The sequence below is a fragment of the Microtus pennsylvanicus genome, chromosome 18 (genome assembly GCF_037038515.1).
Source record: "Microtus pennsylvanicus isolate mMicPen1 chromosome 18, mMicPen1.hap1, whole genome shotgun sequence".
In the NCBI taxonomy this organism is placed as follows: Eukaryota; Metazoa; Chordata; class Mammalia; order Rodentia; family Cricetidae; genus Microtus; species Microtus pennsylvanicus.
This window is the reverse complement of record NC_134596.1, coordinates 26,818,098-26,846,020: the sequence shown is the minus strand read 5'-3', so window position 1 is coordinate 26,846,020 and position 27,923 is coordinate 26,818,098. Positions and strand designations below refer to the sequence as shown.

The window sequence follows — 27,923 nt, the reverse complement described above, 5'->3', positions numbered from 1 at the left end:
CTGTTAATACATTAACTTTTACTAATAGGTAGATATTACTTGTGTAAATGATGGGTTTATAGCGATGTTTTCAAAAATTCATATAGCATATGAATTTGTTATATCCATCTGCTATTACCTTCTCTTGCCTTTCCTGTTATCTGATCCAAGAGGATCATTTTGGCCCAACTGCCCAAATGTGATCTTTTAGTAGTAGGCTTCTTCATCTTACATCAACAATATATTAATGACTTTCTTGGTTATGTGATAAAAGGCTTGACATAAGAACTTAGGTAAGAATATTTTGGCTGATGGTTTCAGAGAGTCCATGTTCTCTCGGTCTCATGTCCTAAAGCATCACATTGTGGTGTGTGGAAGGCTGTTCACTTCTTAATAGACAGGAGGCAGACAGTACTACAAGAAGGGGTCAGAGGTAATACATTACTAAGGACGTAGCCCTGGTGATCTACCTCTAGTTTTAATGACTTCTCAAACTAGTACCACCAGCTAGGGAAAAAACATTCAAAACACACATATCTGTGGAGGCCATTTCAAATTTCAACCACTCAGTTTGCTCTCCTCTTTCCCCAGAGCTAGCTGCAGGTTCTGATGGTGTTACCCCAAGAACTTGCCTTCAACCCATCTCTCCTCTTTTTTTTTAAATTTCTTCTCTTTTTTTTCTTTTTTCTTTTTCTTTCTTTGTGTGTGTGTGTGTGTGTGTGTGTGTGTGTGTGTGTGTGTGTGTGGAAGCTAGGTAAGGTCTCCTAACTAGCTTGTCAACTTCCAGTCTTGGTCTTCCATTTTGAAAAGCGATGTTTAGTTTATGATACATCCCCACTAAGTGCTCTTTCCCCCATTGCTTTCTGTTGTCTCCCCCCAAGGTCTGCAAATATGGCAGGAGTCCTTCTCCTGCTTATCCCCAGTCCATCTCTATAACTGTTTCTCAGCTCATTATCATTCTTTCTGTTCCAAGGTCTCTAGTTAACTATTCAAGCACCCAAGTGAAGTAGCCAACTCCCAATTACTCTTGTCATTTTGCTTATACTATTCGTTATGTTCATTCATTTATTCATTTGTAATTTGAAGATAAGGTTCCATCTTTTTTGTCAATGGTTTACCACCCAGACCTCAGCATAGCCTATATCTGACTCTTCTACTTGCTGCAGAAGTCACCTAAATATAAGTGCACATGGACGTCTCTCTCTCTCTCTCTCTCTCTCTCTCTCTCTCTCTCTCTCTCTCTCTCTCTCTGTGTGTGTGTGTGTAAACAAGAGTATGTGTTTGCATTGCTACCTGTGTGCTTAATAGATTCAAATATACACATGTTTGTGTATGGATGGATAGTTATCTAAATGGAACCCGCAATACCATCCATTCCCATCAGCCAATGAGTACATTGTTCCTGGGTTGCTACTTCATTTCTTGCAGTGCCTAACTACTGCCTTTAAGGGCTGTTATCACGTCCAAAGTTGTTTGTTGAGCCGGGCAAAGTAATAACTGTGGGCGTGTTGCCTCTTTTATTCAGAAGACTAATGGCTGCTCCCTTCCCCTGTCCATCCTAATGAGAACAATTAAATAGCCATTAGGAGAAGAGATGTGTGAACAAAAGGCTGATGTCTTGATCTCCGGAATGGGCATGTGTTCTTGGGGAGGGATGGGTAAGAAGTTTCAAGGAACCTGAAGATTCCCTGCCTGTGTGGATGTAAAGGATCCTGCGGGCTTGGTTACCTCCAGGACTATTGTTTAGAGAAGGCTGCTTCCAACAGGCTCCCTGAGGTTTTATTAGAGGGCAGCGTGAGTAAGCAAAGAGAACCATATTGTTTCTTGGATGTGTGAAACCTTACTCTGGAGAAAGGCTTCAGCATCCCCTTCACAGCTGCCCAACGGTCTCAACTCTTAGCAGGCTTATCCTTTGCAAAACTGGGTGAAGAAAAAGAGGTGCACCAACGCCTGCCTCCAGGTGACTGAGTCCTCCACGGAGGGCATTCCTGTTGACTGAGTCCTCCACGGAGGGCATTCCTGTTGACTGAGTCCTCCACGGAGGGCATTCCTGTTGCTGGCTCTGTCCTTTAACTTCCCCTTTATTTGTCTATTTTTGCAGAAACTTGTCAAGTAACCGGCTCACCACGCTCTCCTGGCAGCTCTTCCAGACGCTGAGTCTTCGGGAATTGTAAGTTCAGAATTGGAGGCTCTGTCCAGGTGGCGGAGTGCTGGTAATGGTCGGGTGGGGAGGAGTGTCAGGCATTGGAGTGCCTGGTGGCTGGGCTGTTTGGGTTGGGTAGCACTGAGCATACCATGTTCAGTGACAGTGATCCACCCCCATCCGTGGACTTGACTTTCGAAGCACACTCTGTTTCAAAAGGCAGAAGCTCATCTTTTATCAGCCTTTGGTTTTGTGATGTACAGGCAATTAGCAGTGGCAATTTTAATACCCATAATAAAGATATCAATAAATTTCTAATAAATATTATTTGCTATACATAACTTTGTAACTTTGTCAGGCATGCTTTTGTTTATATGATCTTAGATTTAGCATAATAAGAGTTAGGGAAGGTAGCTATAATTTTCTGCGTTTTGTGGACTCTAAGTCCTAGGAACCCACTCAAGAATCAGCTACAGTTGCACTGCTAAGGACTTGCATAATTGATGCTTGAGCATGGCCTTCCAGCTTCAGACTGTATGGCCCTTACAGTGCTCATGAGCTCATATCAACTCATTTGGCTTGGTGTCTGAGCATTGTGAGCGTGGAGGAGGGCATATATTTATTTTATCTGTGTGTGGACTGCTCAGCTTTGCTACATTCCAAGGTTGATCAGTGCACTCTTACCCCAGCCAGCCATTTTGTGCAAACAGATGTTGGCTGGATGACCACTGCTGGAGACAGGAGAAAATAACTCATGCTGCTGTGTGAGTCATCAGGGTCCTCTTAGTGCATGAAGGACAGCGTATTCTGAGGAGGGAATAAATCAAGGAAATTGAAAAGGAACTGAGGCATGGATGGAGTTAGGGAGTCTGGGTTTAAGAGAGACTGCTCATGTGTTCCTTTTTACTTGGTGACTCAGATCCAAATTCCCTGTCTGTAATCACAGCATTTACCAGGAAGCAAAGACCTTGGACCTCTGCCTTGGTTATGGGCCTTTTACCTTCTTTTTCCACCTGGCCAGACCTATGTTCATGGATAAGTTATAACCTTGATTTTTCAGATCAGACTCATTACCCTTGACAGCTTTGCATGTTATTCTTGGTCTTGTGGCCTGACTGTTCGCATGATCCTTTCCTGAACCATCTCAGAAATGGATAGAGAAAGATGCTCATTTTGAAGGTATTGCTAACTGGGATTCCCGGTAGTCTCAGTACCTGGAAGGTAAAAGCAGAAGGATCAACAGTTGTGGTTTAGCCGAGCTACATGAGTTACAGGCTAGTCAGTCTGGGCTGCACAGTGAGACCTAGTCCAGAAACAATGGACACTATTACCATATACTGCTTTCCCTTTTAGAGTTGTGTCCCTCCCTGCTAGGCTCTGACTCTGATATTCTGGAACAGGCAGCAGTAGACCTTGTAGCCAGAGTTCTTAGTCCCATTCAGTTGAGATCTAGATGGGCACCAGTAGGCTCTTTTAATAGCTAAAGAAAGGTAAACAAATTCGTATTTATCAAGCATTCTCCCTAACAAACTTTGTCTCTGATCTCTAATGTCAGAGATATCATCCTTGTATTCTACTCATTCCTACCCTGAATTAGATGTAACTTCATGGAGGACCTTAGGGGTAAGTTGGCATGGCCATAGCAATGATTACTATTACTGATTTCCTAACTCTTCCTTTGTGCCAGGCACTGTGACAGCAATCTATTGAATTATTTGCTATTTGATTTCATCCTTAGGACAATTTTGTAACGTAGACATTCTCACTACCACACCACATTGGCGGACACTGGGTTACTCAGCAAGGGAAGACTCTTATTTTAGGCCACCCATGAGATGAGCAGTAGCGTGTAGACTCAAAGCCTGGACCACTGCGCTTAACTGTCCTCCACTGTTTTTTCAGCCAGTTAATATATCCTACAAAAGGCATGTGGCTACGAGTCTTTGCTAGGTGTCTCTCTGCATCAGTTACATTTTTATTGCTGTATCATTACATATCTTCTATTGTGCAATAAATTATAGCTTTGCTTTTCCAGACCAGTGGGTGGAAGTGAGACTGACAAGTTACACAAAAGGGAAGAAGGGTCTGTGTTAGCTTACACCTGCACAGGATGAAGTCTGCCATGGTGAGGAAGTCATGGCGGCAGGTGTGTGGTGAGGAAGCAGAGAGAGATGAACGCTATGCCCCACTTAACTGTTTCCCTTTTACTCAGCCCAGGACCCCAACCCGTGTAATGGTGCCGTACACATTTTCAGGCATGTCTTATCTCCTCAGTTAACTCAATCTATGAACTCCTTCATAGACAGATCCAGAGCATGACTCTTAGGTGATTCTGAATCCAGTCAAAATAAACATGAAGATGAAGTAGGTACTAGTTAGTTTTCTGAGATAAAGCACTATGAGCCATGTAGCTCATAAAAGGAATATCTGGGTCTTATCGCTTCTGAGGGATAGGAGTCCATCACCAAAATGGAGTGGAGCATTACAGCTGGCAGTCAGTCATGACACTAGAGGAACAACAGAAAGCCAAGAGAATACACTGGGATGATTGTGGGCTTTGGAAACCTCACCCTACCCCAGTGACACACCTCCTTCTGCAAGGCCATTCCTTCTAACTCTTCTCAGACAGCCACCAATTGGGAACCAAATTTTTAAATGCCTGAGACTTTGAGGGACACCTTATTAAAATCACAACAAAGCATAATGACCTCAAACTGATTGGGGGTAGAAAGTCTGCCTTTTTGCATCTAGTTCTCCTAGAATCTCTGCCCCTCAACCTAGCGGAGTCCAGAGACAGTATCCCCCCAAAAGATGTCAGGGTCTGCTAGAGGCTGAATCATCGAGAAAATGTCCAGTGTTCTTTCTAAGAAATCACGGGTTATGAAATCAGTGGTGTGCCGCCCTGCCGCCCTGCTTCACGGAGATTTAGAAACTGTTGTTCTGTGGATATATGTTTAAAGGAAATGTCACGTTTCTCCCAGAGGATCATGGGATTCTGCATTCTTCTTTGCCTGGGATCAATACACTGGTGAACTGGATAAAACTTATGGAGGAATGAAGACATTCCTTGCAGAGTGAGGCAGTGTGGAATGCCACCATACCCAAACAGCATTTTGTTTCTGTCATCATCTTAAATCAGAAAAAGTCATATTGGCGGCTGAAGAAGCTCCTCTCTAAGGAGCAATCACGCTGGTAGGGGTCTAGTGTTTGAGGAAGAATTGAATGCTGAGAGTGGAAAATTTATCTTTGGGCTGGAGGGGGCTGTGCATTGGCTCTCAGCTGTGGCTATGATTAAAAATCCAAACAATCCTTTTCCTGGCAAATGGAAGAGGGGGTAGGATTTTCTTGTCTGACTCCTTGATTAGTCCACATGGCACCATCTGCCCATGAGCCATCTAGACTGCCAGGGTCTGCTTAATGGAGCCTGTGGGATGGGGTTCGGGGATATGTCCGGTGTTGTCGGGAGGAGATTTGGCCTTGCAGGAGAGGGACTCAATGCGCAGTGATAGCCAGGAGAGTCACAAGCCAGGCGAGTGAGATTTCCAGTGAGTGTCTGCAGAAACAGACAGGGTAAACGGGATAGTTAGCCATTTTTTGGCACATCTCCTTCTTCCATGAAGGCCCTTTGGAGGGTCTTTGCCATGCCCCAACCAACCTCTCTGCTATGGCACAATCTGTGATGTAACAGTTGATGCTGTGGTGGACATAGTTGAGCCCCTCGTTAGAAGGGCTAAGTATGTGTAGCGTTCCATCAGGAAAGAAGAAGAAAGACACTCATTGAATAATTAATATATACAGGCTTCTGGCTCATCCTTGAAGCTATCCTACAAGGGAGTTGCTATTATAACCTGTTTTGCAAATAAGGAATTCAAGGCTGAGCCAAGTCAAATAATTAGACCAGGATCACATAGATGGTGAAATGGTAATTTGGAGACTAATGTTATTATTTTTAGGATGACCACCACCTGAAAGCACTGTTTCCAAAATTCATTCTCTTTCAGCTCCCAACTTAGTGCCATAATCTGAATGTTTAGCATGTCCTTCCAGGAGCCAAGATGGCTGTCTCCCCTGATTGGAGCCATAGGAAAGCTGAAATCACCTCAGAGCTCTTACTGTGTGCCAAGACCCTTCTTGTACTTTTAATTTCGTGAGATTGGAGGGAGGACTTTTGGCAAGCGCCTGACTCAGTCTCCCTCCAGCTTAGGAAGTGCCCTTCCTACTGAGCAAGCTGAGAGTATCTTCTGAGCTTTGGTAGATTTGACAGAGTCTGGCTTGGCATTGTACTGTACTCAGGAGTTTCTGGTTAAGGCAAGATGCTACTATTTTTTTTTTCTCCTGAAATTAGAACTGTCTGTCCTAAAATCAGCAAGATTCTGAGAGACTGTCTTAGAGATAAAGGATGAGTTAGGAAGAAAAGTTGCTTGAATTTTGAATCCCATGGTGCACCTTAAGTGATGGCAAGAGGCACCAGAGGTATATCAGCCCACACCATAGAACCCTCCAGAAAGACTCTGAGGATCGTGAATACACAATGAGCAGACTTCTCTTAATACCCCGCAGGCATGGAACAGACACGATTGAAATAGATTGGAATATTTCATTTTCTTAAAGCAAAGTGATAATTACCTCTGTTATAATTTGCAGATTTAATCGACTTGGTAAATACTAACTCAGTGTGGAAGGAGGCTGGGCTGCTCCTGGCACTGTCCTTCCTCCCAGTCTTGGTTGTGATGACTTTGAAAGCTGTCAGACAAGACACCAAGCCGTTCCATCACTAGTGCTATTGCTGCTGTGGTCATTTCTGGCTTCTTTATGACTCCCTTTTAATCCATAAAGCGTGGAGTCTCGTATTAGCACTAATGTAGAGAAACGAGAAGGAACACACTCATCTCCATCTTACAGACTTTAAAGTTGAGTCTTCGGGGGAGGATTCTCTGGCAGTCCCATTTCTGATAGAGGCCTTCTAAAGTCCCTGCAAACCTGGCCACTTCAAAACAACAGAAATGTTTTTGCTCATCGTTCTGAGAGCAGCGGTCTGAGTCGGTATTATCAGAGGCCCTCTACCTTCTGAGACTCTGGGGATTAAGCCTTCTTGACATTGCCAGATGCCAGCTGCTCCTTGTGCTTTTGAACTTGTGGAAGCCTTCCTTATAACCCCTGCCATCTTCCCCATGGCTGATATCCATGTCTCCTTTTTCTTTAGCCTCCTTCACATCCTCTCTAAAGATCCCAGTTCTTGTGGGTGGGTTCAGGGCCGACCCCAAATAAGAATGATCTCAACCCCTTATCTTACCTTGATTCTGTCAACAAAGAAGGTCATATTCACGAGTCCTGGGGTTGGGACTTGGACATAGTTCTTTGGAAGGCACAGTTCAACCCATTGCTCAGGATAACTGAGTTATCTCAACTTACATCTTTTATTTATGGAATATTAGCACATTCTATTATCGTGAGGAGGAATAGTCTGTGCCCTTTGTCTGGTAGCAGTGGTCTTGCCTCTGCTCACATGAATCTTTCCCCTCTTTTGCCCAGCCTGGCCCCCTGGATTGTACCTGGCAGTGCTGAGGGTATGGAGGGGAGAAGGAAAACCCCTGAATGATGACTGGAGGGCAATCAATGTTTTCTGAACACAGAGTCATGACTTTGGCTGATCTTGCAAAGTGGTGGCTTTTTTTTGGGAGGGGGGAGGCTGTATCTGAACGGGGCTTAGTTAATCTGTGGGAACTCCCCAGGGCCCTGAGATTAGGCCCTGGGCCATCTTGAGGCCAGGACTGGGCAGCAGTAAACTGTGCCCTGAAGCAGTTGCTGCTGTATTATTCATGGGGCCTCTTGCATTATTGATGGGGAACAGAGCAGGACTCTAAGCGTGGCTAGTCTGCCCCTGCAGCTATGGTTGAGACTCTTCTGTTGAGCACTGATTACATGAGAGAACTACAACGTCCAGCTCAGAACTAGGACTTTCGTGTTTCTGTGTTTGGCCAACATATTTTTGTCTGGACATAAAGGTGATTGTGGATTGGATCCATGGGACATGCAGGATGCTGCTGTTTGGAACTTTGGAACTTCAAAGCATTTTGTTAGGTGTGCCTTTTTAAGAGGAGGAGGACCTCCCCCACCCGCCTGGTTGCTATGAAGTTCCTAGCAGACCCTGGAGAACAGTAAGACACTAGCTCTTCAGGTACATCCCTTCTGCTGGACCAGACTGTATAAGCAAAGCCTGGGACCGAAAGCATGGAAGGACATGAGCTGTTACTGAGCCGGCGTCTGACAACATCTGTAGCACATCCCAGACAGCTCAGCTGTCTCTGCTGCTAGCCTCAGGACACTTTGGCATGATCTGCCTTTTGGGCCTCTGAGATGCTAGTTTGTGCCCACACAAGGAATCCAACAAGAGAATGGACTGTGTTATGCTCTATGTGGCTTGAGGCGACACTGCGAAAGCTCCCCACTACTCTAGCCTTTTCAACGCAGGCAAATAATTTGTAGTTTTATATCCATTTAATAATGAATGGCTGCATCTTGTCAAGCGAGCAGCTGGAGAAACCCAGGCTGACCGGCTTCAGTTTGCACATCTGGAAACATCTGAATTCTCAGTGCCATTCTATGGGGTTACCAGGCCTCTCCGCCCGTCTCTGCAAGGGGAGCGCAGACCATTCCATTCCGAGGCTTCCCTCTTTTACATAGAATCAACCCTGGTCTTGATTATCTGCTTTCCTAAGGATGTCATTAGATGTTCCAGCCTTCCCTACCCTGCGCCCTTGTGAAGGTCAAACAAAGTCATCTGTGTAGGACGCAATGACAAGAATAGTACAAATGCTCTTGCACTTCATTCTCTTCGTGTGTGCATGCGTGTGGATGTAAGCACACATGAATTGAACATGAATGTGTTGCCCAGAGGTCGGGTAATTCACCTTGATTTGTGTGTGGGCTAGGGTCTCTCATTTGTCTGGGATGCATTAATCACTAACCTAAGCTCCAAAGGTTCTGGTTTAGCCACCCCAGTGCTAGGATGCTGAGTGCTTGCCACTGTGCCTGACCTTTTCACAGGGACCTAGGGCCCAGACAGAGATCCTCGTGATTGCACAAGACGTCCTTCCCCAGCTGACCTGTGTTTACACACCCACACTACACTCTCATCTATTCCTCTTTTACAGTTTTCTCTCTTCTGTCTCATCTCTCAGCTACATAGGCATCTGACATAGCTCCGTGTTCGGGTCTTCCAAGGCTTCCTGACTGACCCTTCCCTTCCCTTCTCCAGGACCTTGGTCTCTCCCTTCCCTGCCCTGACTTTCGTTCCCGCTGGGCTCCTTCCATCTTCCCTTGTCTACTTGTGCTTTCTCCTCTGCTTCTGGCACAGAAGGGGCTTAACTTCAACCTCTGAGGGGCAACCAAGGGCAACAGTAAGAGTCTATATTATTTTAGGATTCCCTGACCAACAATTTTAATGGAATTTCTCATGCCTGTTACTGGAGTTTTTGCCACACAATCTGTAGCTTTTGTAGGCAGTATTGTCAGCACAGGTGACATCACTTCACTTCATATACATCACTTATTTTAGGTAGATGTAAAATGATATGATTCCTTGTTTGAGTGTTCATTGTCCCTCCCATCCTTCTCCTCTGGTATTGACTCTGCTACAGATTTGCAATTACAGCTTCCTCTCCATTTTTCCAGGTCCCTTTTCATATCCCCTCTATGCTGTTACTCCTCCTTAAACTCTTCCCCTCCTGCTATCTGTCTTTTTATGCTTTCCTGATTTCTTTAGTTACTCCATGTTGTATCCTCATATCTGAAGATTTGATGCTAGGAAGTACAGACGAGGAAGACCATGTGGCCTTTGTCTTTCTGGATCTAGGTCACTTCATTCAATATCATTCTTTTGTAGATTCATCATTTTGCTTGCTATTTTCATTTATCTTTGCAGCTGAATACTATCATGATTGTGTTTGTATATCATATTTTCATTATCCATCTCTCATTTGAAAGACATTTAGGCTATTTCCATTTTTTAGCTATTGTTAATAGAGCAGCTTTGAACATGACTGAGCAAGTGTCTGTGGAGTAGGATGTCAGATCCTTTGGGCATAAGCCAAGGACAGTTGGGTCATAGGGTGAATTATTTTTTAGCTTTCTGATGATTCCCTATACTGATTTTTTGGAGCGGTGTTACCAGCTTTCATCCCATCAACAGTAAATGAGAATTCCCTTTTCTCTATGCCCATTAGTATTTGTTGGCAATTGTTTCATTGATTTTAGCCATTCTGACTTCCTCACCACAGTGAGACTCCCCGCCCCCCGAAAATCACATGGTCATGCCAAATGCAGAAAAAGCCTTTGACAAAATTTAATGTGCTTTCATGATAAAAGTCCTGGAGAGAGTAGATCTGGAAAGAATGTTCCTCAGCACAATAAACGGTATACATGAAAAGTGCACAGGTAGCATTTTCCTAAATGAAGAAAAACATGGAACAGTCCCATCTAAATCAAGAATAAGAGGACTGCCCTCTCTCCCTACTCCCGTCCAATAGAGTACTCAGAGCACTAGCTGGAGTAATAAGGCAAAAGGAAGAAATTAAAGGGATACAAATAGTAAAAGAAGAATGATCCCTATTTGCAGATGATATGATCTATATAATAGGTCCCCAAAACCAGGAAACTTCAATTTGCAACAAAAATAATTTCAGCAAAGGGACAATATTGAAAATCAACTTATAAAAATCAGTAGCCTTTCTATATACCAACAATATATATGCTGAGAAAAAGGTCATAACGCATTCAAATTTGCAATATTCTCAGACAGCAAAATGTCTTGAATTTAACCCAACCAAGGAGGTGAAATAACTCTTCAATGAAAACTTCCAGTTTCCAAAGAGATGAGAAGATACTAGAAAATGGAAAAGTACCCAGTGATCGTGGCTCAGTAAAGTTATTATTATGAAAATAAGCCTCTTACCATAAGCAGTGTACAGTCTCTGTGCAATCCCAAGTCAATACCAATAGCATTCTTCACAAGAATAGAAAAAAAGCTCTAAAATTTACATGAACTCAGAAAAGGTCCTGGATAGCCAAAGCTATTCTGAACAAGAAGAACAACACTGAAGGGGTGGCTATTGCAAATTACAAGGTACATTATAGAACTATAGTAATAAAAACAACATGGTGCTGCAATTAAAACACACATGTAGATTAATAAAGGAAAATAGATGACTCAAATATGAATAATCATAGCTATATTCATCTGATATTTGACAAAGAGCCCCAAAACATACATTGGAGAAAATACAGCATCTTTAACAAATGGTACTGGGAAAACATCCAGTCCACCTGCAATGAAATGAATTTATACCCTAACTCACTGCCCTGCAGAAATATCATCTCCAAGAGGATCAGAGACATGAGATTTGAAACCTGAAATGTTAAAGCTGCTAGAAAAAAATTAGGTAGAACCCTACAGGATATAGGTTTCCTTCCTTCCTTCCTTCCTTCCTTCCTTCCTTCCTTCCTTCCTTCCTTCCTTCCTTCCTTCCTTTCTTCCTTTCCTCTCTCTCTCTTTATTTCTCTCTTCCTTTTATTTTTTTGGACTCCATTAGTTAGTCTTGGAATTAAGGCCAACAGTTAACAATAGGCTCTCATAACACCCCTTCCAAACCTTCTGTGTAGACAAAGAAAGAATCAATCAAGCAAAGAAGGAACCCATAGAGTGGGAGATAATCTTTGCCAGCTACATATCTGTCTATATATCTGTCAGAGGATTTGTATCTACCATATACAAAGAACACAATTTAAAAACAACACAGTCAAGAAGATAAATAACCCAATTAAAAATGGGCTGTGAATCTGAACAGATTTTCAACAGAAGAAAATAATGGCTAATAAATATCTCAAAAGTTGTTTTTCATCCTTAGCAATCAGGGAAATAAAAATTAAAACAACGTTGAGATTTCATCTCACCTGTCAAAATGGCTGTTTCAATTTCTAAAATTGTTAAGTAATGAGAGATAAAACCCACATGCCCAAACGCTATCGGAGACATGCAGGAAAAGTTTAAATGTGTTCTGTCAGGAGAACAGAAGTTCAGGAATACAGGCCTTACCAGCCAGCCTAGCTGATACCCATGTTCGTGAGTTAGAGAAGATAGTCCCTCAGGAGTGGTGTAGCCTCACTCCAGAGCACTGGGTCTGAATTCTAGCATTGCGTTGTCTGGATTCTTCGAGAAATGCACAAACTACACAGCTGTACATGGCGACTCTGTGCTTATAAAACATCATTAACTGATGGCCTAGTGGTTTCTTCACCTCTCTGTGGACAAACTCCAAACTCCCCAATGGGGCTGGTAAAGCTCCTCTACCACTGACTTCTATTTCCACCTCAGGTGCTTCCTGAATATGACCTCTGTGCTCTGCTGACCTTTGCTTTCGTTGATTGCTTCCCTCTACCTCTCCTCTTAGTCTTCTTGGCAGGAGCCCTGGAAGTCAGGGGAGTCCTGTGGGTGGGCCCTTGGGCTCTGCAGCATTGGCCCAGGGAAGAGACGATGGGAAATATACAGAAGGTTTTGTGACGGCTGGAGCGTGGAGTGTGTATCCTAACTCCTCCTGTTAGTTATTTTTCCCATTGATGTGGTCAAATAACCGACGAGAGCACCTTAAAGAGGAGTTTATATGGGCTCATAGTGGTTTGATGGTAAATTCCATCACGGTGGGGCGTTACCACGATAGGAGCACAAGATGGCCGGTCACGTTGTGCCCACAGTTAGAAAGGAGACAAGTGATGGATGCGTTCCCATTTTAACTCAGTTCGCGTTCTCTCAGTCCACCACATTCAGGGCAGGTGTCCCCTTCTCGTTTCTGCTCCTCTACATCCAATGTCTCCGTGGTGTTTATAAATCCCGCCGTCAAGTTGACAGAGAGGATTGGCCATTCCACCCTTCAGTCCACATTATTAGATGGACCTTCTTGTTTGTGTGGGGACGGTACTGTCTGCCTCTTAAGACTGCTGTGAGAAGCAGGTTCCCGGCAACGGCTGGGCCTTTTCCCTTTCCTTTTTCAAAAGACCCTGAAGAATGAGAAGTCATGGATGCTCACCAGGCTAAGAGGATGATAAGCTGTGTGGCTGGCTGTACATGATACCTGTGCTGTCCTCGTCACCAGGAACTGAGTTCCTCTCTCTGCCCCCTCCACCCGCCACCCTTTTCCTGCGAGCTGACAAGTGCTGACGCGTGCTTAACTATTTTAGAATTTGCCAGTTGTCAAAAATACCCCGTGCTTAAAAAATATTCAGTGACCCAAGTGCCTTTCCTCCAGGTGCCAACGGATCGATCCCCTCAATAGCCCAGAGAGAGAATCATGTTCCCCTAATGGCCCTGGCATTCAGATTCAGCCTGTGTGCTTTGAGAGTTTGGGGGATTGATTAGCACTGTCCATCACTCTCCTAATAACCCAATAGAGGAGGCACCTGCCTTGTTCTAAGGCGCAAGGAGACTCTGCGGAGAACAAGGGCTCGGGACTTGACTCTTTCCCTATGAGCCATTCTTCTTCCCTGGGCTGAATGCTCCCAGAGGACAAGGTCTGCCTTATTCATCTCTCTATTAACAGCATTCAACCACGGCCAGATACGGAACAGGTGCTCATTAAGGAATCATTGAATTCATGAAGGGATAAAGCTGGTCCCAAGATGGGCTTGGGATATGTCTTGGAAATCACTAACTACCTACTCCCCCAGTGAAAATGTGTCTGGGGATCCATTTTAGGTACTGTGATTACAGTGGTGCACGAAATGGGTTATATCTCCGGCCTCAGTGGAGCTTAATTTTTTATCTGGGAAGACAGAGAAACAAACTAATATGAATATTTAAAGTGTTATGAAATAGTAATAAATCATAGACAGGTAAATGCAGCCGGCGAGGGGCTGGACATTATTAGGACAGGGCTGTGGTAGCTTTGATATAATGGTGGTCAGGGAATGCCCTACAGTTTCTTAATGAAGTGAGGGGAACCAGTCTTGCAGATATGTTGGGAGAGAGCTTGGCTGACAGATAAGACAGCAAGGGCAGAAGCCCCAAAGCAGGTCCAAACTGGTCACATCAGTGAGCTTCTACGTATATAGATCAGCGTGGCTGGACAGGGACAGGTGTTGGGCAGGAGGTGGCGTGGCTGGATAGGGGTAGGGATGAGGCGGAGGTGACATTCTTGGATGATGGAGAAGTATAGATAGAGTATGGCTTTGCTGATCATGAGGAGCAGATGACATCAGGAAGGTGACAGAGAAACCCAGGCTTCAAAGGGCTTTTAATTGCAACGAAATGGAAAGGCATGGGGAAGCTTTAAGAGGTTGAGCATCTCAGCTTAACACACGTAAAAGGGTCTCTGTGTCCAGTGATTTACATGGGGTAAAAATTGTATTCTCTGTAAAATGATTACTTTTGAAACTAAGTGAATGGACTTAATGCTATTTATTCATTATTTGTTGTTTTTTATTGCATCTTTTGCGACCTTACTTAATCTATTTTCCTTTACTGTTACTATTTTTATTTTATTATTTGTGTGTGTGCGCGCGCACGCGTGTGTGCATGTGTGTGTGCGTGTGTGTGTATGAGAGAGAGAGGGCGTCATGAGTATGTGTACGTATGTGGGCATCAGCGTGTGTGAGGAAGTGTGGGCACCCGCATGTGGAGTACGGAGGCTGCTGTTGCCTGGTTTCCTTGGTCGAATCCGGAGCTCACCAATGCCAGCTCTTCTGACTAGGGAGTTTGTTCCGGAATCGGTGTCTCTGCCTCCCGAGTGCTGGAATTGCAGTTTGGCCACCATGCCCTCCTGGCATTCACAACATTTTTATAGGTGCTGGGTCCACAACTTCCATCCTCATGCTTGAATGTCAAGCACTTTACCAGCTAAGCTACCTCCCCAGCCCCTTCCTTTATTACTTTTTAAATTATTTTATTGGTATATATTTGTTGTACATAGTGGTGGGTTCCATTAAGATAATTTATTTCAAGTGTAACATGTGAGTGGCCATATTTATTCCCAGATGCCTTCTCTTTCTCCTGTTCCCCCAGCTAGTTTCTTACTCCCCTCCTTCTCCCTCTCCCTCGCCCTTCCTTCCCTCCCTCCCCTTCTTCCTTCCCCTTCTTCTCTTCTTCCCTTTCCCTTCCCTTCCCCTCCCTTTTCTCCTCTTTCCTTCCTTCCCCTCCTTTTCCTCCCTCCTTCCTTTTTTCCTCCCTCCAGTTTCCCTTCTACTTTCAAGTCTATCTCTGTCTGTCTCTCTCATGGTTTTATGCATTTAAATGAAGTCTATGACCAATGGATGAGAGGAAACATGGTATTGTCTATCCGAGTCTGGCTCATTTCATGGAGGAGCAGCCGGGGCCCTCTGGCCTCAGCCTTGGGAGGGAGCTGGGTCATCCACCGTTCAGGGATTCCTTCCCCTCTCTTCTTACCCACAGGAGACTGGAGCAGAACTTCTTCAACTGCAGCTGCGACATCCGCTGGATGCAGCTGTGGCAGGAGCAGGGGGAGGCCCGGCTGGACAGCCAGAGTCTTTACTGCATCAGTGCCGATGGCTCCCAACTCCCTCTCTTCCGCATGAACATCAGTCAGTGCGGTGAGTGAGCCGCAGCCCTGCCTCATCTGGCCAGCATCCCGCACTCCCCAGAGAACTGGCTGGGCCTGTCAGGGTCTCCTTCCCAGCCCTCTCCTGCCTTGTCCTCAGCAGTGAGCGCAGACCAGACCGACATTTCCCCTTCTTGGTCATCCTATCTTGAGCCAGCCATGGGAAGGCTAGTCTTGGAGTAGGAATGCTGAAAGAAGTCATGTGCCATTCGCAGCAGATAAGGTTCCCTTTCTCTCAGAGTAGCCTGTCAATCAAACATGAAGGAGCATGTCTTAGTGTGCAGGCGCTATCATTCCTGTACAAGGAGCTTCCAGGCTGTTTTCTAGAGGATCAGCTTCTAAGCCCAGCCAGACGCTAAAGGATGGAATTTCTAGCGCCCATGAAAACCTGTCACACACCAGCTGCTGAGACTTAGTACCCCAAACATTGAAGCTGTAGGCTTGGTTGCTAGAACGGCATCCCGTGAACAGGTGCACCACTTACAGCCGCGATGTAGGAGCATCCCACTGCGTGTGTCTCAGTTCTGAGGTCTGAACTGAGTTCAGGAGGGGCTGCCAATCAGCTGGAGCTTAGAGTCCTTACTTTTCACGTCGATCCAGCGAAAGCAATTTAGAGAGGGAAGAGTTTATTTTGGCCCATAGTTTCAGGGTACAGCCCACCACGATGAGGAAGTCATGGCTGTGTGAGGGGAATTTGAGGCAGTTGGCCACTTTGTGCCCGTAGTCGGGAAGCAGAGAGAGAGAGATGAATGAGGGCACTCAGCTTGCTTCTGCCTTTTTATTCAGTTCAGGCCACAGCCCACAGTATGGCGTCTTCCCACCTCAGTTAACCTAACCTAGATATTCCCTCAGGCATGCTCAGCAGCGTCTCTAGGTGATCTTTGAGCCTGTCAAATTGGTAGTAGCCACCACAAGGTTACAACCATCACATGAGTTCAAGCAAGTTGTACTAGAGTTGCCACAGGGCAAGACCAGAAGTGCCCAGAGGCAGAGCTCTGTATACCATTTTCTGGCTTCTTACCTCCCTGTCCTCCCTGTCCTCCCAGATCTCCCTGAGATCAGCGTGAGCCACGTCAACCTGACCGTCCGAGAAGGAGACAATGCTGTGATCACTTGCAATGGCTCTGGTTCCCCCTTGCCTGATGTGGACTGGATAGTCACTGGGCTGCAGTCCATCAACACCCACCAGGTAGGTATCCTCTGGCCAGGCACGTTAAGAGTTAGGGACCGAGCATTATAAAGAAGAAGGGGAAACTGGGATCCTGTCCCTCTGGGAAGAACCATGCAGACTCAGATTGTATCTAGATGGCATGATTTCTTGTCATTTCGATTGTTGCTATGGTGCTCAACTCTCTGTGGTTTGGTTTCTTCTTTTGCAAAAAAGACCAACTTTGCCATTTACCACCCAATATTCATATGAGGATCAACTGAATTACAAAGATCCGGAGCATGGTCTGTGTGATTTCACTAGCTAGACTTCATTTGCCTTTTCCTTGGTTTCCGGAGGTATTAGGGGTTAGGAAAGGAAGCCATCTTTGTACAAATGGTTTGGCGACTATCTTCTGATTGGGATTTTCAGACCAATCTGAACTGGACTAATGTACATGCCATCAACTTGACCCTGGTGAACGTGACAAGCGAGGACAACGGCTTCACCCTGACATGCATTGCGGAGAACGTGGTGGGCATGAGCAATGCCAGCGTTGCTCTCACCGTCTACTGTAAGTGTATGCCATCATGGACGCCAGAGAGGTAGCAGGAGGAGGCTGGGAAAGGGGCAGGTCCATGGCTAGAGCTGATCTAGAGGCTCCGACCCTGGCCTTTCAACAAGGGCAGAAAGGCCGTCCTAAGGCAAAACTGAAAAATAAGCTCTTGGGAAAAAACCAAAAAACAAAAAAACAAGAAAGAAGTTCCTTGTCCCTCAGTGGATGGTATACCTCCGCAATTCAGTTCCGTTTTCCAGAATCTCTTAAGTTGGTCCATTCTATTTTTGGCATCCCTGAAAGGACTCAGAAGGGAAGCTCCGCTAAGATAGATGCCCTGAGCTTAGCTAAAGACACGTGGTTCTTCCCTTCTATTGGCTGGTGGTGGGAGCTCTGCTTCACCCAACTGTCTCAGGGCAGGGTGAGAAGTGGGATCCCCATCCTGCTTCCTAGAAGGTCTCTTCGGTCCGTAGGAGACTCCGTGTCCCCGAGATCAGCTTGCTTTTCCCCACAGACCCTCCCCGCGTGGTGAGCCTGGTGGAGCCCGAGGTACGCCTGGAGCATTGCATTGAGTTTGTGGTGCGTGGCAACCCAACCCCCACGCTGCACTGGCTGTACAATGGGCAGCCCCTGAGGGAGTCCAAGATCATTCACATGGACTACTACCAGGAGGGTGAGGTCTCCGAGGGCTGCCTGCTCTTCAACAAGCCCACCCACTACAACAATGGCAACTACACCCTCATTGCTAAGAATGCCCTGGGCACAGCCAACCAGACCATCAATGGCCACTTCCTGAAGGAGCCCTTTCCAGGTGAGGCCTGTGCACATTTCTTCTAGGAGCTGGGGGGTTGTGTAGTATGAAAGAAGAGATAGCACTGATAATCACAGTCACCTACATAATTGATCTCACATTGGGACAGGGACGGCCAGCATCTGTATGTTGTACTAGCCAGGATAGTCTTCCATGACTACCAGAGCAACCTCCAGGATTCCCTTCAAAAAACCCTGCTGTTCATATAAAGATGTCCTGTATTATAGTTGGTAAATAAGGGATACATTAGAGATGGATGATGTGGTACAGAATCCTGAGCCGGTATTTTACTTACCCGAGCGTGGTATACTGGACTCTCCAGTGCACTTCTATGAAGCTTCAACTTCCTCATCTGTGAAACAGACACAAGTGTGAGCACATTGCTCTGCTGGGAATTTCATGAGTTTTGAATGAGTTAAGATGTAAGCCTGTATATGATAATAACTCAGTGACTCTCCACTGCAGTGCACTTTAGAGTTGGTCCAAGTCAACCTCACGTTTAACAGACTGCTGTCTCAAACCTCAGCCAAGCTATTTAGCAGTAAGGCTTGCCTTGGAACTGGCCTCCAGGCCTGGGCTCTTTTCTGCTCTTGTTCTATGGTGACTTAGTGGGGAGGTAGATGATGTTATCAGACGCTGACGGTGCAAATGTCACCCTGGCTAGAGCTAAGAGTTGTAGTAAGGGAAGATCTCTGAACCCAGTGAGGTGATTCTGCCCCTCTCAGCCTGTCCAAACTCTTTCCTGAAGTTAGAGAGCAAGAGAAGTCTGAAAGGCCTTAAAGGAAGTGGCTGGTTGTAACATTTCTTGGTGGGTTATACAGCTGATAACATTTCTGCCCATGTGGCTGTGTTTCTTTGCTGACTTTTGCAATGTATGCTGGGTCAGGATAGGTGACTTCCTGATCTTCAGTTCTCAGAAATGAGAGGTTCTAAAGGGACAAAGGGTAGTATAGGGGCCGATATCACACACTTTCAAAATGGGGACCATGCAACATCTGTCTGGAGGAACGCAAATTCATAGTTACAAATAACTACAGGGCAGTGGCCTGGGAAGCTTATTTGTCTCAATGTAAGGAAAGGAGAGCTGGGGCCCCACAAGTGACACTGGAGACATGGGGGGCTGGGTATTGTCCTAAATGTTTGTCACTGAGATCTAGGGAATGATGGAGCCATTTCTCAGAAAAGGTTGAGAATCTGCGGATGGTTGAGACCCTAGCAGTACCTAGGCCCTGACCTTCCCAACACCACCCACGTGTGCTCACAAAAGCCTCAAGATGTTTCCCATCATGGACCACAGTGGGCTCTCCTTTGGTTAGAAGAAGAGTCCTGGCCTGCAATGTGGCATCAGTGGCATGTGAATATGGAGATAATTTGCTCTCACGGCCCATAAAGTTGTTGACATAAAGAGCTAGTTTGGCCCCTATTACTCATCTGCATCCCTTCTCCATGATGGATTGAGTGTAGCAACGTTTCTGTTTCCAAAGGGAAGCTCTTGGGACATGGAGAGAGCTCTGGAATATTACAAAGGGAGGCGAGCCACTCTGAGCTCCTTCCCCCAGGGATTATTCTAAATGTTACAGGGCAGCAGGAGCAACTGGTGATGTTGGGGGTGTAGCCTTCCTTTTGCCCCCTCTTCTTCCAGGAGAAAACAGTATCCCAGTATCCTCCAGCCATGTAGACATGGCCTCTGTACTTACAGGTAGATACACCATAGTTGGCTGCCGATGCGCCTCGGGCTTGGTTTTCAAGGTTCCTAGACAAGCAGAGTCAGTATCACCTGGGAATGAGTTAAAATTCAAATTCTCAAGCTCCTTTAGTTCTCGGGAATCAGAGGCTCTGGGGTGAGCTCTGGAGAGATGGATTTTCACTTCCTCGGGTGACTTTGACAATCCCTCCTTTGCAATCAGTTACCGTTAGCAATTGTTGGCAACTCAGCCCAGGAGGAGAGAAGGAGAGGGGATGGAACCCCCCTCCCCGAGAAGCTGCAAAAAGAAAGCAGCACACCTGAGACCCTTCCTCAGACTTGTCCGTGTTTCAGGATGGGCCACACTGTGGGGACGTTTGCTTGTTTTATGAACCTTTGTGTTAAAGGAATTGATGGATAATGAAAGGGCAGTGGTAGAAACAATGGGCCAACCATGTCAAGCGACAAGATATCAATGTTCAGAGGAGTAAATTATTCGGAGGAGCAGGCAGGGATAACCTACAACTCCCTCTGCTCAACCTTGCGCCAGCTCGGTGCTGGCTGCAAAGGCAGTCTGTGCATCTCACTCTTCTTTGTTGGCCTGAGAGCGTAAAGGCGTCTTATTTATCACAATCAGATGTATGTCATCTCTCTCACTCCCTAGCAGCCAAGTGCTGCAGCTAAGAGCCAGATCTCCGAAGCTGGACATATTTAGGTACGAGCTCCATCTGAGATTCTTCCAGATAGGTAGCCCAGGATGCTAGGCCAGGGCTTAGCACATGGACAGCTCTCTGGGTTTTGTGAAAAGTGGCAACTGCTCCATGTCTTCACTTCTTTGCCCATGGATGCAAATGATCAACTTCCCTAGGTTGCACTGACGAGCAAATGAAGTTCGTTCTGTCCACCAAGTGCTTAGCAGTGCACTTGAACATGGAAAACACTTCATTGCTGTTGGCACTTGTTCTGGTTTCAGGGGTGCAGAGATGGTAAGAATTCAGGAGTTCCAGACCAGTAGACATTCTTGGTCCAGGTAGGAAATTCTAGTTCGTAGTCTCAGGGCAGGTTAGGGTTGTGACCGTGGACCAGTGACACCAGAGTTCAAGTGTTGATACAATTGCGTGTAAGCTGTGACCTCAGACAAACTGCTTAACTTGCTTCTCCCTCAAAAGTTGTGATGGGGGGTCTCTGGAGAGGACTTGGTGTTCCAGTCTCTTGCTGCTCTCTCAGAGGACCTGGCCAGTGCCCAGCACTCACATCACATGTCTCAAAGCCACCTGGGCAGGACCTGATGGCCTTTCACAGCCTCCATGACCACCTAGGTACCCATACATAAGCCTGATAAAAATAGATCTTGTTTTTTTTTTTTTTAAATGTTTTGGCGAGGGACTGGAGAAATTGCTCTACAGGTAACAGCCCTTGCTCTACAAGCACAAGGGCCTGTGCTTGAATTCCTAGAACTCTGTGCATGGCTGTAACCCTAGCACCAGGGGGCCAGGGACATGACAGACTGATCCTGATCGGTGAGCTACCTAGCTTCCACATACACACACAAGGCTGTGCACATAGACAAATCATATACACGTGCACATGTATTCTCTCTCTCTCTCTCTCTCTCTCTCTCTCTCTCTCTCTCTCTCTCACACACACACACACACACACGCACGCACACAATTGTGATGAGTTCTTGGAGAGCTATTGTCTGGGGCTGTAGGAAGCATATGCATCTATCTATTGCCCAGGCCTGATCCTGCTGATTCTATCCTTGTCCTCCCTTGTGGTAGGAATCAGAAGAAGAACAATTCCTAGTATTGTTTTATTTGCTTGTTTGTCCCCCCCGCACCCTGAATAAATGCCTGCTAAGGGCAGAGAGCAGGAAACATGTCTTCCTGATCTGGAGCTCACACGCTGCCTGCATGTATGCATGCGGCCTGGCTCCAGCAAAGGACTTGATGATTTATGCTCAAAATCATAGACTGATTTTGAGATTACAGGGTTCAGACACTTGGCCAAAATATTTGGCTGCTGGAAAAATATTTTTTAATAAATGGGAGCCTTCTGAGAAATATAAAATAAATGGATACTGTTGATTAATCTGGCGCGTCTCTCTTTTCATGCTCCAGAGCCTATGCTAAAGCCCCGTTTCCTCCATTATCCCCCAAGCCAGATCTTCCCCACAATTACACAGAACAGGAAACAAAAATCCAGCCAGGCAACAGATATTGAAAATGGACTTCACAGAAACCACCCCATTCCCTGCAAACAGCTAATCATATCCTGCTAGTTCATATTTAGTGTTCTGCTGGCTACAGTTCCTAAGAGGACTTGACCAAGGTCTGGTAAGTGGAGGACCACAGTGATGAATGAATGAAACAGCGGATGAGCCAGCCAGTGAAGGATTTGTTCTTACATTTCAGGGCCTGGCAGGCTTGTGACAGGGGGCTGGTGTTGTGGGGCATGGCTTCCAGAGGCATTACCAACATCCTTATCACCTGAGAAGTTAGGCAATTTCTCAGAGCTAGGAACACTGCTTAGCGGTAGAGCACCTGTTCAGAATGCATCACTGTGGAGCTGGAGGTGGGGCCTATCAGTGGTGGAGGGTTTGCTTGGAATGCACCAAGGCCTGGTGACATGGTTTGGTGTTGGAGCACTTGCCTGTGTGGGGCCCTGGATTCCATCTTCAGGAACACAGACACTCTCTTAAGACCTTATGAACCAGAAATGCTGGGTTGAGGACTCCCAGTCCTGATTTGATTTCACTCCACTTTGAAATAACTTGGGCTCTAAAAAAGGTCAAAATTATGAAACATTGCAGAGAACTTTCTTCTATCTTTCATTTGGCCTCCACAGATGCCATTGAGTCTTTTCCCACACTTTTTGGTTCCTCCTGTTGAAGAATGCAGGATGTTAACATGGTTTATCAGAGGTGAGGCCAACTTTAGCATTTGGTCAAGATGTTGTTCGCCGGAGTCCTCCACTGCACAGGGACTTATTTCACCCTTAGTTAATCTGAATAAGGATCCGAAAGGACACACATAGCTTGTTTCTCACCATCTTTCCATGAAGAAGGACCCTTAAAAGAAATCCCGCACTAGCTCAGAATTGAGAATAATAGAGAGTTATTTATTTAGGGGTAGACTCACAAATCACAATCCTTTGCTGGAACAGAGAACAGCAACTGAATCCCGCAGCTGGAAAAGAGGCCGGATGCGTGCTTTACTTGGGCATAAACAGTATAAAAGGCCACGCCCAAGTAGGCAGGTAACTTAAAGGCTACTGGCGGTAGGAATTCCTACAGCATTTCCATACAGCAGTTTCAACATTTATTAATGATTCTTGCCTAAGCAGTTATCACTATAGCATTTACCAAATGAGGATGGTTTCTGTTTCCATCCTCCCCTTTATTAGCAGGAATCACTGTGAAGGAGGGCCTCTTCCACTCCTTTGCTTAGCTCTACAGTTGTGTATATAAAGGCCTATGGGTGTTTTTGCAAATTCATGTGTTTGTTGTCTAGGTTTGCCATGATAAAGTGGTGTAGACTGGGTATCTTAAGTAGCAAAAATCCATTTTATCACAGCGCTGGAGGTTGGGAATCTGAGACCAACTGTTGCCAGGCTAGCTTTCTTTCAAGGCCTCTCTCCTTGGCTTGTAGGTGCTATCCTTGCTGCACCTTTACTTGGCCTCGCCTCTGAGCACATCAATGTTCTAATCTCTTCTTATCTGGCCCCCAATGGCTTCATTTTCACGTATGCCCCTTATCTCCAAATATAGTGACATTCTGAAGTACGGGGGTTACACCTTAGTCCTATGGATTGTGAAGCAACACAGTGCAGTCTAGAACACCCCATGACTCTTACTAATTTTTTGCTCAGATTATTAAACATTTCAGATGGGCATCACTACCTGCTTTCTCTTTCCAGGACCACATATCTTTAAGCACTTTCTTGTTTTCTGGTTCCGCAAGCTACCCAAAGCACATTTTTAATTTTCCTGTCCCAGATATGAAATAGTCCATTCCTTGAAGAAGTTCTCTTTCCTTTCGGTGGAGGATGGTGCCACTCACCTTCCGATGATTCGTTCTGTCATGTGCTCAAATTTGAGCAGCACTGGAGAGTGCTGAAGAGCCCAGTCTTAGATTTGAATCATCTCCAATTGCTTTCTAGATGAATGGTATTCAATTAGTTCATCTCTATAACTCTGCTATTCATCTCCTTGGAGATGATAAAGGTTTGAAGGACATAGTACCTGAAGCACTGAGCACAGCTCATGGCTCATAATTAAGACCCATTTAAGGATTTTCTTCCATTATTGGGAGAGCCATTTCCATAGGTCAGAGTTCAGGTAACACATGTCCATGTGGATGATAAGAAAATCCTAGGGGGTGGGGCATTCCCCAGACTTCTCAGTGACCTGTCAGCCTTGCCCACACATACTGAGGGAAAGAAGTTTATTCTAGGGTCATGGCTGGAGCTGCTCTGAAGCACCGGCTCCAGTGTTCTAGTACCTGAAAGAGGGACAGCTGTGGACAGGATGGGGCTAGGGCCTCAGTCCTCTGCCTCACAGTGAAACTAGCTTGGTTGTCAGCTCACAGGTGGGCTTCCTTCTCTGAGACCAGGAGTTGCATCTGTCTAGCCTCCATTGTGGGGACTATGCCCCAAAGAGGTTGTGCACTGGTTGGGGAGCGTGACTTAGGAAGGATTCCTAGGTGTCCCTTGCTGTGGGAATGGGGACTGTGTTAAGAGGAAGAGGTTCCAGCTAGTAGGTTGCTGTCCTATACAACCCCCCATCTTTGGTTATTATTATATTTGTTAATTACATCTTTGTTCTTTTCTTCCCCCCAGAGAGCACAGATTTCTTTGACTTTGGTAAGTGTGCTTGGCTTTGGGTTTGAAACACTTGTGTCCTGATAGTTTGGTGACTGTCAAATACAGACTTCCCTCTTGCCTAGTCCATGTTCCCTGCTCTTGGCAATTGAGGGTGTCAGTACATTACGAAAAGAAAGAAATCCTAGGCCCACTCGGACAGTTGCTCTGGACCACAGTTTCTCTTAGACAACTAGCAACCGCCTTGTTCTGTAATGGGATTAAATACAGGGTTAGGTAGTATTCTGCAACTGAGCCACTTGGCCCCACTCAGTGTTTTCTGAGGTTTGACTATATTGCAAACCTCTCTACCTGACTGAAAAGAGTCTGCCACAGGTAAAGAACAGCTTTTAGGATCCTCACTGATCACCTCAGTTGTTCTAAGAGAGAAAATATGGGGCCCGGAAACTTGCCAGTCTTTCTCACCTGCCTTTGGCCAGAACCTATGGTTTCTCAGGGGCTCACGCATCCTTGAATTGCACCACTGAAGCTCAGTTCATAATAGAGTCCAGCGCAGGGCTGGACAGTCCTTGAAGGAGTGGGGTTTCGCTTTCTTTTTGATTACTCTCCCAAGGTGGGAACAGCAGCCAACATTGCCGCTTCTGCCCAGTTTCAGGTCAGAGATAGTAGAACAGCCCTACTTAGGAATATTCCGGCCCTTTGGCACATGTGTAAGTTCCATATGTGACCCCTTCAATTGTTCTTGGTCATAAAAATCTCTTATAATCCCACAGGTGTCCCTTAAGAGAATTCAGAGCTGGGATTGTTTCTTGCAAGGAAGTGATTGTAGACAGAGGATGCCCCTCGGTGGTGTTTCCTGGTCCGTTGAATGTTGTTCCAACTGCCACTGTGTTCTGAAATCAGTCTTGGGGCATGGCTAGAGGGCTGTTCATTAAGATGTGAGCCCGGATTTCACTGAGGCCTTCGAGTGAAAGCGGGAAGGAATGAGACAGGAAGGGAGAGCGAAAGAGGCTAAGCAAGAGATAGCAATGTTAGTGACGGCTGTTGCCACTGTTAAAATCTCCCTACTCTCCAGGCTAGCCTGGATTCTAAACTGTTTTCATCATTCCTGTCCTGCGCTTCAGGGTGCATGTTGCCCAGATTGTGGTGTGTTCTCTGGGCTAGGCCAGGAGGTGGGATGGGGGTCTGCATTCTTTTGAGTGTTTTTTTTCCCCCACTGAAGCGTGGTACAGGTAGCTCTGCTGGGGCTTACTCAGTTCCTGGGGGTGTCTGCTCAGCTACAAGGGTGACTCTAGGGACCTGCTTCCCAAGCACAGAGCAGGCATGAACCGGGACTCCTGGCTAATAAGCTAACTGCCATCCCCTCCCCTGTCATCTTTTCAGAGTCTGATGTGAGCCCCACACCCCCTGTCACTGTGACCCACAAACCAGAGGAAGACACTTTTGGGGTGAGTTAATTCCTGAGTCTAGATGAAAACACTGAAGGGTAGAGTCATTTTTGGACTTCATTTGAGGTGCTAACTTCCCCATATAGTCTCTTACTTGGAGCAGTACCAATGGTAGGGAAAAAAGAAGCAGTGGGGAGAGCTTCCCTTTGAGATGGTTTAAACCGTCCATGTTTGATGAGAGTGTCTCATTGTTTGAAGAAGCCTTTGAGAGTCAGCTCTAAGACCCAGGGCTAGGAAGAGAACAGTTTGAAATTCCCAGTCTGCTACGAGCCAGGCCCAGCAGGCATGCAAGGCCTGCTGACTGGACAAACCTTCTACAAAACCCCAAATTACTCAGAGCCTCTCCTTGGATAGGTTTTCCTGGTCCTGACTCAGAATCTGAGACTTTCCTGGGGAGACATAGAAAGGAGTCTGTTGATGCAGAACTCCTAGTCTTCTCTGAGTAGGACTGCTGTATAAAGATTTTGGTGGAAAGATAGAGAATTTACTTGCTAGTCAAAACATTAGACAGAGGTTTCTCTCAGCTTGCTATTGCAATTCTAGAATGGCTTCCAGATAAGAGGACTCAGAGTATTGAACCTGGGAACCTCCCCTTAATCAAGCTTATTAATTTATATTTTTTAAATAAAAAATTTAAAAGTTCTTTTAGGGTCTCACAAACCACTTTTAAAGACTTAACTCCAGGGTTGCCCAATAGTTCGGCATCGTGACTTGGCTTTGCCACATACAGAGCTGTCACGGCTGCACTGGGCATGTAGGTTTCAGGTTACACACACCTCAGTAGCAGAAGTGTTAGAGGGTCCTGTTCTGTCAAAACTTGTTTGTTCTCAGTGGGCACACACATTACTTCTGAGGCTCGGAGGCTTCCCATCACGGCTCCTGACTGTCTCTCTTTTTGGCTCCTACTAGGTATCCATAGCGGTCGGACTTGCTGCCTTTGCCTGCGTCCTTCTGGTGGTTCTCTTCATCATGATCAACAAGTATGGTCGCCGGTCCAAATTCGGAATGAAGGGTAAGGTGGCGCTGTTTGGTTCCAAGAGTTCCATAACAGAAGCCTAGCTCCTTGTCATCAAAAGATACTGGTTTCACTCTGTGTACTCTCTGAAGAAGCCTCTGGTCATTGGATCTCCATAGCCCCAGTGGAGACACCTGTCTGTACCCTGTTCTGGGTAACTATGGACCAAAGACTGTGTTGGGATTTATGAGAACCAAATATGGATGCTGGAAATGAAAAACTGCTGGTTGCTCAGATGGACTTGTGTGATGATGTTTGAGCAGAAAGTGGTTATGAGGCAAATGACCATTCTTTTCATTAGTGGTGGTCTAAGGGACGGCTCATGTGAATGATTCTTTTTTTCTCTTGTCTTTGAAATCTCGTCGTGACTTAGCCCAGTGAGATGGAGGGTGGTGAATTCTGGTATTGAAAAGCTGTCTGTGCTGCTGTAGCTCAGCACGTAGCTCTGCACAGAGTCCTGGAATGGATGCCAAGAGCAACACGGTTTCTAAATCCGCTGGCCAACTTCCACGTCAGAGTACTCGGCCCCATTAGGGCAGAAGGGGAGTGCTGGGATGTGGTGTTCTGCCCAAGCTCCTGTGAGGTATCTGGCATGAAAAGGGTTAACATGTTGAATTAGCATTTACCTGCCTGGTCTCAGAGTCGGATATAGACCAATGATTTGAAAGAAACTGGGTGCTTCTGGTTCTAGAATTGAACCAGATGTCTTCCCAGC

General features: G+C 45.9%; 1 protein-coding gene across 5 annotated transcripts in view; it reads left to right on the top strand.

Moving 5' to 3' along the window:
• Ntrk3 (neurotrophic receptor tyrosine kinase 3) overlaps positions 1-27,923 on the top strand; it is a 355,416-nt gene that overhangs the window by 89,262 nt on the left and 238,231 nt on the right. For all 5 annotated transcript variants that reach the window (XM_075952946.1, XM_075952948.1, XM_075952951.1 and 2 more), the window contains exons 4-11: positions 2,081-2,149; positions 15,561-15,718; positions 16,773-16,915; positions 17,306-17,447; positions 17,944-18,240; positions 24,764-24,787; positions 26,129-26,193; positions 27,103-27,205. In XM_075952946.1, coding sequence (XP_075809061.1) covers positions 2,081-2,149; positions 15,561-15,718; positions 16,773-16,915; positions 17,306-17,447; positions 17,944-18,240; positions 24,764-24,787; positions 26,129-26,193; positions 27,103-27,205 — 1,001 coding nt within the window. The remainder of the gene's footprint in view (positions 1-2,080; positions 2,150-15,560; positions 15,719-16,772; positions 16,916-17,305; positions 17,448-17,943; positions 18,241-24,763; positions 24,788-26,128; positions 26,194-27,102; positions 27,206-27,923) is intronic.